The 11,873-nt window shown below is 45.2% G+C and overlaps 1 protein-coding gene across 5 annotated transcripts in view; it reads left to right on the forward strand.

Moving 5' to 3' along the window:
- The window catches only part of RFWD3 (ring finger and WD repeat domain 3), a 48,508-nt gene that overhangs the window by 34,086 nt on the left and 2,549 nt on the right, over window positions 1-11,873 (forward strand). For all 5 annotated transcript variants that reach the window (XM_032791829.2, XM_032791830.2, XM_075073818.1 and 2 more), the window contains 3 exons: window positions 1,968-2,144; window positions 7,841-8,055; window positions 8,515-8,732. In XM_032791829.2, the coding sequence (XP_032647720.1) occupies window positions 1,968-2,144; window positions 7,841-8,055; window positions 8,515-8,732 (610 nt within the window). The remainder of the gene's footprint in view (window positions 1-1,967; window positions 2,145-7,840; window positions 8,056-8,514; window positions 8,733-11,873) is intronic.

An 11,873-nucleotide genomic window follows, 5' to 3' on the forward strand; every position in this document is an offset into this window, starting at 1 on the left:
AGTTTTTACTATTTTCCTCTGTCTGTTCCCTATTCTTCAGAAGGTTGCTCTGATTTGAAATTTCTAATCAAGGCTGAGCTGCACACACCTGAAGCACATGGACAGAGCACCAAACAGCACTTCTGAGAACTGCTGTCCCAGTAATGTAGGAACAATACATCTCTACCGCTGGGCTGGGAGACTTAAAAGAACATGTTGGGTAGAGGAATCCCACAGGATAGGTGGGATGTATTCCTCCAGTCCTGGTGGTCTGTAGCAGATGCGCATTGAGTATTGTGATGTTGGGGTATTTTGTCTCCTTACTACCTATATCAGTATTCCTCACTGGCTGACTAAACCTCTTGAAATCCAGTGCTACTCAACTTAACATTTCTCTTTTCAGTTAGGACAGGCTACAGTTATGCCCTCTAGGGTGTGAGGTCAATGTCTCTTCCAGTTCTTCATGCTCTTGGCATTCATGTATACATACATGTATACATAGTTAAGAAAGTAAAGTTGTTTTGCAATAAGAGATTAATTTAATTCTAATTTTCCCATTCCTATTGTCTATATGGTGGAATATGTCAGATACTTTTGAGTTAAACAAGTTCCCCCTTCCTGCCTACTTCAAAGCCAGTGTGTAAGTTCTGAGCCTGTGAGGTGGTACTCTTGCATAATTGGAGACAGTTTAATGCAAGTAGTTGCCACTCATCACAGAATTTATACCAATGCTCTTTACACTACCGATACGTCCATCAGTTGGTCTCGAACAAGTTGTATCCAGTCTTCACTTTGCTTGATACCAGAATATTGTCTCAGAAGATTGCCTGCATTGTTCCCTCAGGTTGCTTGACTATGTCAGCCTCCCTTCTCTAATCACTTGTTGCCATTTGCATACACCTAATAAGAATTCTTCAGGATGTACTTTGTCCTGTTTGTTACATCTCCTGTTCTGGTACGTGGAAGAAAACATAACACATTGTTCTCTACATAAGTCACTGCTGTGTGGTTCCCAACTATTGGAATCTTCATCAAGGTCACCTGACTTCCCCCCTGCCCCTGGTGGTTCCTTCTGTGCAGAATATCTGTTGTGGGTATCTTGGGTGAATGACTCTACAGATTCCCTTTTTTTAATATCATCTTTATATTTCACGCCTACTAGATCTCAATTTGCCGCATGTCTCTGATACATCCCTCCATGCAAAATCCACTTTAATTTCCAGTTTCTTCAGTGATGCCAGCCTCAGCTGTTGTTTCAGCTCCTCTGCCTTCTCCCAAACACAGCATACACTCCCCTACTGGCAGTGTTCTGCAAACTATTAAGAATTTTTTGACATATCTGTGTGTGTGTGTGTGTGTGTGTGTGTGTACTTATACTGTTTTGTTTGCCCTATTCACTCTCTAACACTTGCTTAAATCTTTTCCTTTGTGTTAAATGCTGTTTCTCAGAACTTGAGCCCTCTTCAAATGAACAGGCAGAAGAGAATAACTAAGCAGGGTGAGGAATCCTAATGAATGAGGCTCCCAGTTTCTGGGATATACAGTATTCTGGGACCACAGTGCAATGCCTTCTCCTCCTATTTCCGGACAAGTAATTTAACCCTGCTCTCCCAACAAAGCAGTTAGGATGTCAGTCTGAAACCCCTATCCCTGCAGCCAATATAAAGTGATTTTTATTCCCTAGAATCAATCCAAAAAGTCAAAGAGAAGGAGGTATTTTACCTGTTTCAGCTTTGTATATGCTTTGGTATATGCTTTGGTGGAATGCTAAATCTCTGTGCTTTTTGACAGTTTCACAGTGATATACTATCTCTATTCTTCAGATTCTTTTCTGGAGTATGGGGATTAAAATCTGTAGCGGGGAACAGCCTACTATTCAGTTCCTTAGCAGAGTTTTTTTCTAGGTTTGTTGGCTGGGTGTGTTACACTGAGTCTTCTCATCCCACAGTATACGTTTGCATTGTCAACATATTCCTTTGCCTCCACAGTTTGACAACAAATACTGTGGTTCAGTCATACAATGCTGGCCGCCCTGTGTGGAGCTGCTGCTGGTGCCTTGATGATACCAATTATATCTATGCTGGGCTTGTCAATGGTTCTATCCTGGTGTATGATCTGAGAAACACAAGCTCTCATGTCCAGGAACTAGCCCCTCAGAAGTCCAGGTATGGTTTCACGCTTTCCATCCCAGAATTTCACAAGTGCACTGCAGGTTAAATGTAGCATCTTACACAGGTGAGTGTAATCGCCTGATTAAACAGCATCTTTTGTGCACGTTGACGGTAAGCTTCAAAAATATTGGCTCATAGCTCAGGGCAGATTCAGAACCAGGAGCAGGGATGCAACAATCTGAGATACTGTCACCTCTGCAGTTCTGCACCTGAGAATTAAACATTAGTACAAATGTTTGGTCAAGATTCCCTGAGAGCTGTGTGGTATAGTTTGGACACTAAAACGGGCTATGCTTGCCAATGTCTGGAGCATCCTAAGAAGTCTTATACCAGGCAACTTGAGTTTGAGCTTCTGAGTACTATTGGATTCTCTTCGCAACTTAACACTTATATTGGGATAAGGTATTAGACTCTGGGAAGGGCATAGGGTTACTGTGACTAATTATGTTCCGCCTCCCTACTGTCCTCTTTCATAGGTAGCAGGGACAAGTTGTTTGATGATTGGTTTCTAAACATGTTAAGAGACATGTTCTGAATATATATGTGTTGTGGCATACAAAAGGTTTTCCCAGGGAGAGACAGTGCCTGGCATGCAGGAATAGTGCCAAGATACAAATAGTTTTCTTCAGTGTTCCCGTAGTGTTTTGGCTCTGATGCTCTTGTAATGTTGCAAGGTGGAGCAGGTCCTTTAAAGTGTTTGCAAGTGATTCTTTGGGCATTGCAGCCTTTTGACATACAGTCACCTCTTACAGATTAGTAAATTGTTACCCTCAGTCCTGGAACATGGCATGTCTACATGTCCATAATGATGGACAGGGCCCTACCAAATTCACGGTTCACTTTGGTCAATTTCACGGCCGCAGGGTCTTAAAATTCGTCAATTTCAGATGTTTACATCTGAAATTTCAGGGTGCTATAACCGTGGGGTCCTGATCTAAAAGGGGATTGTGGGGTCCCAAAGCTGTTGTAGGGGGGTTACAGGATTGCTATACTCATTTCTGTACTGCCTTCGGAGCTCAGTTCTGAAGGCAGCAGCTGCAGAGTTTCCTGCAGCTGGAGAGGCTCCCAGAGGTGGAGGTAGGTCAGATCTCCCAGCAGCACTGGGGATCGCCCCAACTAGGGGCTCCTAGTTGCTAGTTGGGACCAGTACTGGGGCCTTGGACAATTTGAAAAATGGGTGCCCCAGCCCTGGCAGGAGCCACAGGATGGAAGCCCCGAACCCCAGCAGGTGCTGAAGCCCCAAGCCCGAACAGGAGCCAGGAGTGAGGACAGAAGCCCTGAACCTGGGTGGCCCGGAGTCAGGGCAGGAGCTGTGGGGGGCAAAAGCCCCAAGTCCTGGGTGGCAGCCCCCAGCTTAGGTCCCTGAGCCTGCGGGGGGGAAGCTACGCAGGGGTGGGCAGCCCTGAGCCTGGGCAGGAGCCACAGGGGGAGGGAGCAGAAGCCCTGGAGCTTGAGCACCAAGAGCCCAAGCAGGAGCTGTGAGGGAGGGGGATGGGAACAGACGGCAGCAACAGTCCTGGAGCTCAGACAGGAGTCAGGGTGTGGGGGAGCCCCAAGCTTGACTGGATCTGCAGGACGTGGTAGCCCCCAGCCCAGGTCCCTGAGCCGGGCAGGAGACACGGGGGAGAGGGAACAGAAGCCCTGAAGCTCAAGCACCCAGAGCCCAGGCAGGAGCTGTGGGGGCTGGAGCTGTGGGGGATGGCAGCCCCCAGCCCAGGTCTCTAAGCCGAGGCAGGAGCCACAGAGGTGAAAGCCCCAAGACCCTGCTGGAGCCTGAGCAGCCCCCAGCCCTGACCAGAGCCATGAAAGATAGAAGCCTGGAGTCCACCTTCACTTTTACGCTGCCTATGGAGGTGCGTCTAATCTCCCTCTGATAATTTGCAGGGGAAGGACAAGTCCTGTCCCTACCCAATCCATCTGATTTTGGGGAGATCAGATTTCACGGGAAAGGGCTTATTTCATGGTCCGTGACATGTTTTTCACAGCTATAGAATTGGTAGGGCCTTGATTATGAGACTACATTTTTTTTGTTTTGACAGCGGAAAGTTGGGGCATAAGCCCCTGAAACGCTAAGATTATTACCTCTCTGGATTTTATTTAACCCTTGCTAGTTCAGATATGTGGAAGTACATGAGGAGATATCTGAGCCATTAGTGATCTTCGAAAAGTCGTGAAGACAGGAGAGATTCCAGAGGACTGGAAAAGGGCAAAGTAGTACCCATCTATAGAAAGGGGAATAAGGACAACTCAGAATTACAAACCACTCAGCTTAACTTCAGTACCTGGAAAGATAATGGAGCTCAGTGGTTTGAGCATTGGCCTGCTAAACCCAGGGTTGTTTGTTCAGTCCTTGAGGGGACCATTTAGGGATCTGGGCAAAAATCTGGGGATTGGGCCTGCTTTGGGCAGGGGGTTGGACGAGATGACCTCTGAGGTCCCTTCCAACCCTGTGATTCTGTGGTATATCTTGCCTCTGGCAAGGATTTTGATACTGTCTCACATAACCTTCTCATAAATAAACTAGGGAAATAGAACTTAAATGGAGCTACTATAAGGTGAGTGCATAGCTTGTTGGAAAACTGTTCCCAGAGAGTAGTTACCAGTGGTTCAGTCAAGCTGGTAGGGCATATCAAGTTGGGTCCCACAGGGATCAGTTCTGGGTCTGGTTCTGTTCAATATCTTCATTGGTGATTTAGATGTTGCAGACAGTACACTTCTAAAGATAATGGATGATACCAAGCTGTGAGGATTGCAAGTGATTTGGAGAATAGGATGAAAATTCAAAGTGATCTGGACAAACTGGGGAAATGGTCTGAAGTAAATAAGATGAAATTCAATAAGGACAAATCCAAAGTACTCCACTTAGGAAGGAACAATCAATTGCACATGTACAAAACAGGAAATTACTGCCTAGGAAGGAGTACTGCAAAAAGGGATCTTGGGGTCATAGTGGACCACAGGCTACTTATGAGTCAATGGTATAACTCTGTTACAAAAAAAGAAACATCATTCCGGAATGTATTGACTGTTATGACCAAGACACAAGAAGTAATTCTTCTGCTCTGCTCTGCACTGATTAGACCTCAACTGAAGAACTGTGTCCAGTTCTGGGCCCCACATTTCAGGTAAGATGTGGACCAATTGGAGAAAATCCAGAGAAGAGCAACAAAAATTATAGGTCTAGAAAACATAATCTATGAGGGAAGATTGAAAACATTGGGTTTGTTCACTCTGGAAAAGAGAACTTATGTCCCCTCTCAGTTCTCAAGTACAAAGGATGTTACAAGGAAGAGGGAGAAAAATTGTTCTCCTTAATCTCTGAGATTAGGACAAGAAGCTTATATTGCAGCAGGCAAGGTTTAGGTTGGACATTAGGAAAATTTTCTTAACTGTCAGGGTGGTTAATCCCTGAAATAAATTGTAGGGTTGTCAAGCGATTAAAAAAATTAATCACGATTAATCATGATGTTAAACAACAATAGAATACCATTTATTTTAAATATTTTTGGATGTTTACTATATTTTCAAATATATTAATTTCAGTTATAACAGAATACAAAGTGGACTGTGCTCACTTTATATTTATTTTTTATTACAAATATTTGCACTGTAAAAAACAAAATTGTATTTTTCAATTCATCTCACACAAGTACTGTAATGCAATCTCTTTAGCATGAAAGTTGAACTTACAAAAATAAAACAATGTAAAACTTTAGAGCCCGCAAGTCCACTCAGTCCTCCTCCTTGGTCACCAATCACTCAGACAAAGTTGATTACAATTGCAGGAGATAGTACTGCCTGCTTCTTGTTTACAATATCACCTGAAAGTGAGAACAGGCATTCATATGGCACTGTTGTAACTAGCGTTGCAAGATTTTTACATGCCAGATGCGCTAAAGATTCATGTGTCCCTTTATGCTTCAACCATCATTCCAGAGGACATGCTTCCATGCTGATGATGGATTTTGCTTGATAATGATCCAAAGCAAAGCGGACCAACGCATGTTCATTTTCATCATCTGAGTCAGATGCCACCAGCAGAAGATTGGATTTTCTGTTTTGGTGATTCGGGTTCTGTAGTTTTTCGCATTGGAGTATTGCTATTTTAAGACTTCTAAAAGCATGCTCCACACCTCATCCCTCTCAGATTTTGGACAACACATCTGATTCTTAAACCGTGGGTCGAGTGCTATAGCTATTTTTAGAAATCTCATATCGGTACCTTCTTTGCGTTTTGTCAAACCTGCTGTGAAAGTGTTCTTAAAACAAACGTGCTGGGTCAACGTCCGAGACTGCTATAATATGAAATATATGCAGAATGCAGGTAAAACAGAGCAGATGTACAGTTCTCCCCCTGCCCCAGGAGTACAGTCACAAATATAATTAATGCATTATTTTTTTAATGAGCATCCTCAGCATGGAAGCAGGTCCTCTGGAATGATGGCCAAAGATTGAAGGAGCATATGAATATTTAGCATACCTGGCATGTAAATACCTTGCAATGCTGGCTACATAAGTGCCATGCAAACACCTGTTCTCACTTTCAGGTGCCACTGTAAATAAGAAGCAGGCAGCAGTATCTCATGTCAATGTAAACAAACTTGTTTGTCTTGGCGATTGGCAGAATAAGAAGTAGGACTGAGTGGACTTGTAGGCTCTAACATTTTACACTGTTTTGTTCTTGAGTGCAGTTATGTAGCCAAAAATAAATCTGCATTTGTAAGTTACACTTTCACAATAAAAAGATTGCAATTCAATACTTGTATGAGGTGAATTGAAAAATACTATTTCTTTTATCATTTTTACATGCATATATTTGTAATGAAAATAATATAAAGTGAGCACTGTGCACTTTGTATTTTGTGTTGTAATTGAAATCAATATTGAAAAAGTAGAAACACATCCAAAAATATTTAATAAATTTCAATTGGTATTCTGTTGTTATAAGTGCGATTAATCGCGATTAATTGTTTTGAATTAATCGTGTGAGTTAACTGTGATTAATTGACACCCTAATAAATTGCCTAGGGAGGTTGTGGAATCTCCATTATTGGAGATTTTTAAGAGCAGATTAGACAAACACCTGTCAGGGATGGTCTAGATCAGGGGTTCCCAGACTGGGGGTCATGATTCCTCAGGGGGTAACAAGGTGGTTACATGGGGGCTGTGAGCTGTCAGGTCCGTGGGGCTGATAGCCCTAAGCCCCCATTAAATTACAAATCCTCCCCTCCCCTTTCCCCTCCACCTTGTTTAATTTATAAGGGAGGGGTCACACTCAGAGGCTTGCTGTGTGAAAGGGGTCACCAATACAAAAAGTTTGAAAACCACTGGTCGAGATAATACTTAGTCCTGTCATGAGTGGACTAGATGACCTCACGAGGTCCCTTCCAGACCTACGATTCCATGATTCTGTGTTTAATTTCATGCTTTCATCCTCACATGCTTGCTAAATCCAATTGGGTGTGTCTTTCAAGGGGGCATTTTATAGAAATAGTTGTTGCTTAATTTGTGTCCAAAAGCTTCTGTTCATTTACGTTAACTACTCAAGGGTGAAGAGAGCTAATTATTATTAACTTGACTGTGAACCCCCCTTGAAAAGTGCAACTGGGAGAAATCAAGACTGGGAAGGGGGCTCGGAAGTGTTAAAGCTGAATGGTCAAGTTACAGGCTCTCGAAAATTCTCCTTTCAGGTGTCCTGTGGTGTCCCTGTCCTACCTGCCCCAAATGGCCTCCACCACACTGCCATATGGTGGAGTAGTAGCTGGGAGCTTAGAAGGAGGCTGTTTTTGGGAACAGAAGGCCAGCAACTCCTACCGGCCTCACCATCTGCCTCTAGAGCCTGGAGGCTGCATCGATATTCAGACTGAAATCAGCACTCGGCACTGCCTTGCAACTTACAGGCCTAGTAAGTAATTGTGTGCAAGTACAGCACCTTCTATGCAGCGCTTTTATCAGTTTGTCGTAATTCTGCCCTGCCACATAAGCCCCTGTGACGTGCCAGGATTTGGTGGCAGCTTTGGAAGGCTGAGAGCATAGCAGAAATGATGCTTTTAGTTTTAAAAGGCGAAGGCCTGGATAGCACACTAGTACCATGTCCCCCCTTGGACACAGTAAAGCTTTTTGTGCGACTGCACATGTACAGAACAGAGGCTGCTGAGAATGGATTGTTTCTTTTTTCCAACAACACCTCTTGCCTAGGGCTTCCATCCCTGTGATGACCCTGAGTGGGTTTGTATTAGGATTTTCGTCTCTTTGTAGCTTAGTTCTAGCCCTTTCCTGGAGAGGCTACTGTACACTGGGGAAAATTGTATTTGGCAAGTGACTCAGCTTGTCAGTGGAGCTACCCTTTGTCTACATCCCACAGATAAGAGCAACAATTGCCTGCATTGTGTGGTGATGGAACTGTCCTGTAGCCAACTGATGGACGCATCTGTCGACATGGTCTGCTCCTGTCACCCAGTTCAGACATTCAGTGCTGGACCCACCTGCAAACTGCTGACCAAAAATGCCATCTTTCGGAGTCCAGAGGAGGATGGCAGCATCTTGGTGTGCGCTGGCGATGAGGCCTCAAACTCTGCCATGGTATTTCCTTTTTCCTTTCATTTTCACCAGGCAGCGCTTAGGAGGGAAACCTTATTTGTCCCAGTGTTGTTAAATCCAATGTGATGGAACTTGTATTGTGGGTAACAGGTGAGTGGGCAGGGAGGGGTGTGTGTATTAACTTTCCATACTTTGCTTGTGGGACTGGCTAACTCCCTGGCAATTTGGAGATACTGCTTTACACTGAAAACCAGCAATGCACAAAACTAAATGCTGTGTCCTTAATTTAAATATAGGCAGGTTGCTCCTGTAGTAAACTTGTCCCTGCTTCCTACTGGAGGAATGTAGGTAGGCAGAATGTAATTAGCCATGATAGACTCTGGCAATGGCCTAGGAATTAACACCTTCCTCTAAAGAGAACATCATGTTGTACAAATGGTACCCCTGCTGGTACAGTGCCACTTACAGCAGCAGCATGCTAGCACACTAGCTCAATACTAGCTCACAGGGAAGAGTTCAAGCCTGCAGAGTTGCAACATCACTTCTTACGATATGGTCTATGGCAGCCCAGCGATGAACTTCCCTCCTAGAGATGATCCCATCAGGTTAGGGTTGAGACAGGTTGGCAGGGGATAGGGGAGAAGACTTGTACTGCTGCCATCTGTGTGGTTTCTGTTCTGCGGTTGAAGGAGGACTTCAGCCTCCAAGATAAGAGCATACCTTTGCATTTAGATATGTTTAAAATGCTATGGCTACAGCCTCAAAGCAAACCTCTTGCTTACATAAGGGGTCTGATAGAGAATTGGTCCATCCAGCCTTCCTTGGGAGCAATAAAATACACCTCTACCGCGATATAATGCTGTCCTTGGGAGCCAAAAAATCTTATCACATTATATTGAACATGATTTGATCCACCTGAGCACGCAGCCCCCCACATTCCCCCCCTCCCCCCCCGCTGAGCGCCGCTTTACCGCGTTATATCTGAATGTATGTTATATTGGGTGGCATTATAACAGGGTAGAGGTGTAACAGCTGTTGGAGACTAATGTAACTGTTCTGTGGTTAGGGAACAGCACAAGAAGCTATACTGCTTCATCCACATTGCTCTGTCAGTGTAACTAAATACTGACTTGCAGGGATCATCTCTAGGAGTGAAGATGGTTCATTCTTCATGTCTTCTCTGAAACAAACAACCAGGGTTCTTGTAGATCCTGACCAGGTGGGAAATTGTTACGTCTCAATCCATTATCTCCCTCAGGCTGAAGAGCTGCTAGTTGGTAGCTCATAGTCACAGTAAACCCAGACTGGAATTGAACTAGTCACAGAAGTGAGAGGCTCCATATCCTATTATTAAAGCAGGGGGTGGGGGTGGGGGTGGGGAGTGGGTGTAGGAAAAAATCAGTTTTAATTTAAATCCCCTCCCCTTGCATAATCTGTGCATAAGATTTTTTTTTAATGCATTAAATAGTATTACTAAAATTCTTTACAGTAAGAGTAATCATAACACACACACACTTGATAAATAGAGGTCTTGTCTTGATGAAGCATGTAATATTCCTAAATGACATGGGTTTATAGATCTGTTAACGGTACACATAACCACATATCAAAGAACAGGAATACCCTGTGAAGCACAATTTTTTGGGTAGGATTTGGGCCAAGGGTGAGCAAACGACAGGTTGGGTTCGGTCTGTCAGGACTTTGGATCTGGCCTGTGGGATTACCACCCCCATGGCGGCACGGCCCCCGCACTGCTCCCAGAAGCAGTCAGCACCATGTTCCTTTGGTCCCTGGAGGAGTGGGGGCAGAGGGCTCTGTGTGCTGCCCTCGCCTGCAGGCACCACCTCCCACCTTCCTGAACAGGAAACCTTGGCCAATGGGAGCTTCGGGTGAGGTTAGGGTGACCAGACAGCAAGTGTGAAAAATTGGGGCAGGGGGTGAAGGTAATAGAAACCTGTATAAGAGAGACTCAAATATCAGGACTGTCCCTATAAAATCGGGACATATGGTCACCCTAGGTGAGGTACCCACAGGCAAGGGCAGCGTGCGGAGCCCTCTGCTCCCCTCTCCTCCCCCAGGGGCCACAGGGACGTGGTGCTGGCCGCTTCTGGGAGCGGTGCAGGGTGAGGGCAGGCAGGGAGTCTGCCTGAGCGCCACTGCCACCCTGGAGCTGCTCCAGGTAAGCAGCGCCAGGCCAGACCCCGCACTCCGAACTCCTCCTGCACTGTGCACTCCTGCCCTGAGCTCCTTTTCCGCACTCCACACCCCTTCTTGGACTCTAACCCCCTTCCCTTGGCCCCCTTGTACACCCCTCCTCTGCCGCAACCCCATGCCCTGAGCCTCTTCCTGCACACCACACCCCCTCCCACATCCTGCACTCACTCCTGTATCCCAGCCCCTTGCCCCAGCCCTACATGGCCCTGCTTGCAATTTCCCCTCTCAGATGTGGCCCTCGGGCCAAAAAGTTTGCCCACCCCTGATTTAGGCAGTACTGGCTACATTTGGTTCATGTCTGGAAAATGACTTTTGGAGAAGTAAGTGTTGAATTTATATAAATTTTGTGGGAAATGCAAGCTAAAGGAATTTTGTACAGGATTACTGAGCCATGGGACATGTTTTAAGAAAAACTTCAATAAGCAAAAATCAGACTGCCTCATCACAAATGACCACCCTTGCCCATTTTCCATTTTCCCTGAGTTAGCACAGGCTACTAAGAACACAGAAGTGAGTGATTATGTCTACCTTCTGCTTTGTATGTTAACTTCCCTGGGGTTCTGTCTGAGACCTATAGCCCCTAGTGCAAAGTAGCGTGCAGGATCAAGGCATTAATGCCCACCAGACTGACTCTCGACCTGCTTTTACATCCTGCTTATACTGCCTGACCTGCACGTCCTACCTAAGACTGGAGAAGAAAATGTGCAAGCTTTTTCAAATAGTCTAGTCAGCCCAGACCGCTACTCTGTTTCTCTTCTGTCTTTGTCCAGCTACCTGCTGCCTAGATAGCACATCAGGGAGAGTGCATGTGGCTTTGTATGCATGTGGTTTCCCAAGAATACGACGAGAATACTGAAGTGGAGTGCTTAGAGAAGCAGAGAGTGGGAGGACAGGGTTTGCCTTCTTCAATAAGTCGTGTTGCTTAGCCAGTGCACCTGATCAGACCAGCTCTCCCATATATGTGCTATC

Source organism: Chelonoidis abingdonii, chromosome 19 (assembly GCF_003597395.2).
Source record: "Chelonoidis abingdonii isolate Lonesome George chromosome 19, CheloAbing_2.0, whole genome shotgun sequence".
NCBI classification, from domain to species: Eukaryota; Metazoa; Chordata; order Testudines; family Testudinidae; genus Chelonoidis; species Chelonoidis abingdonii.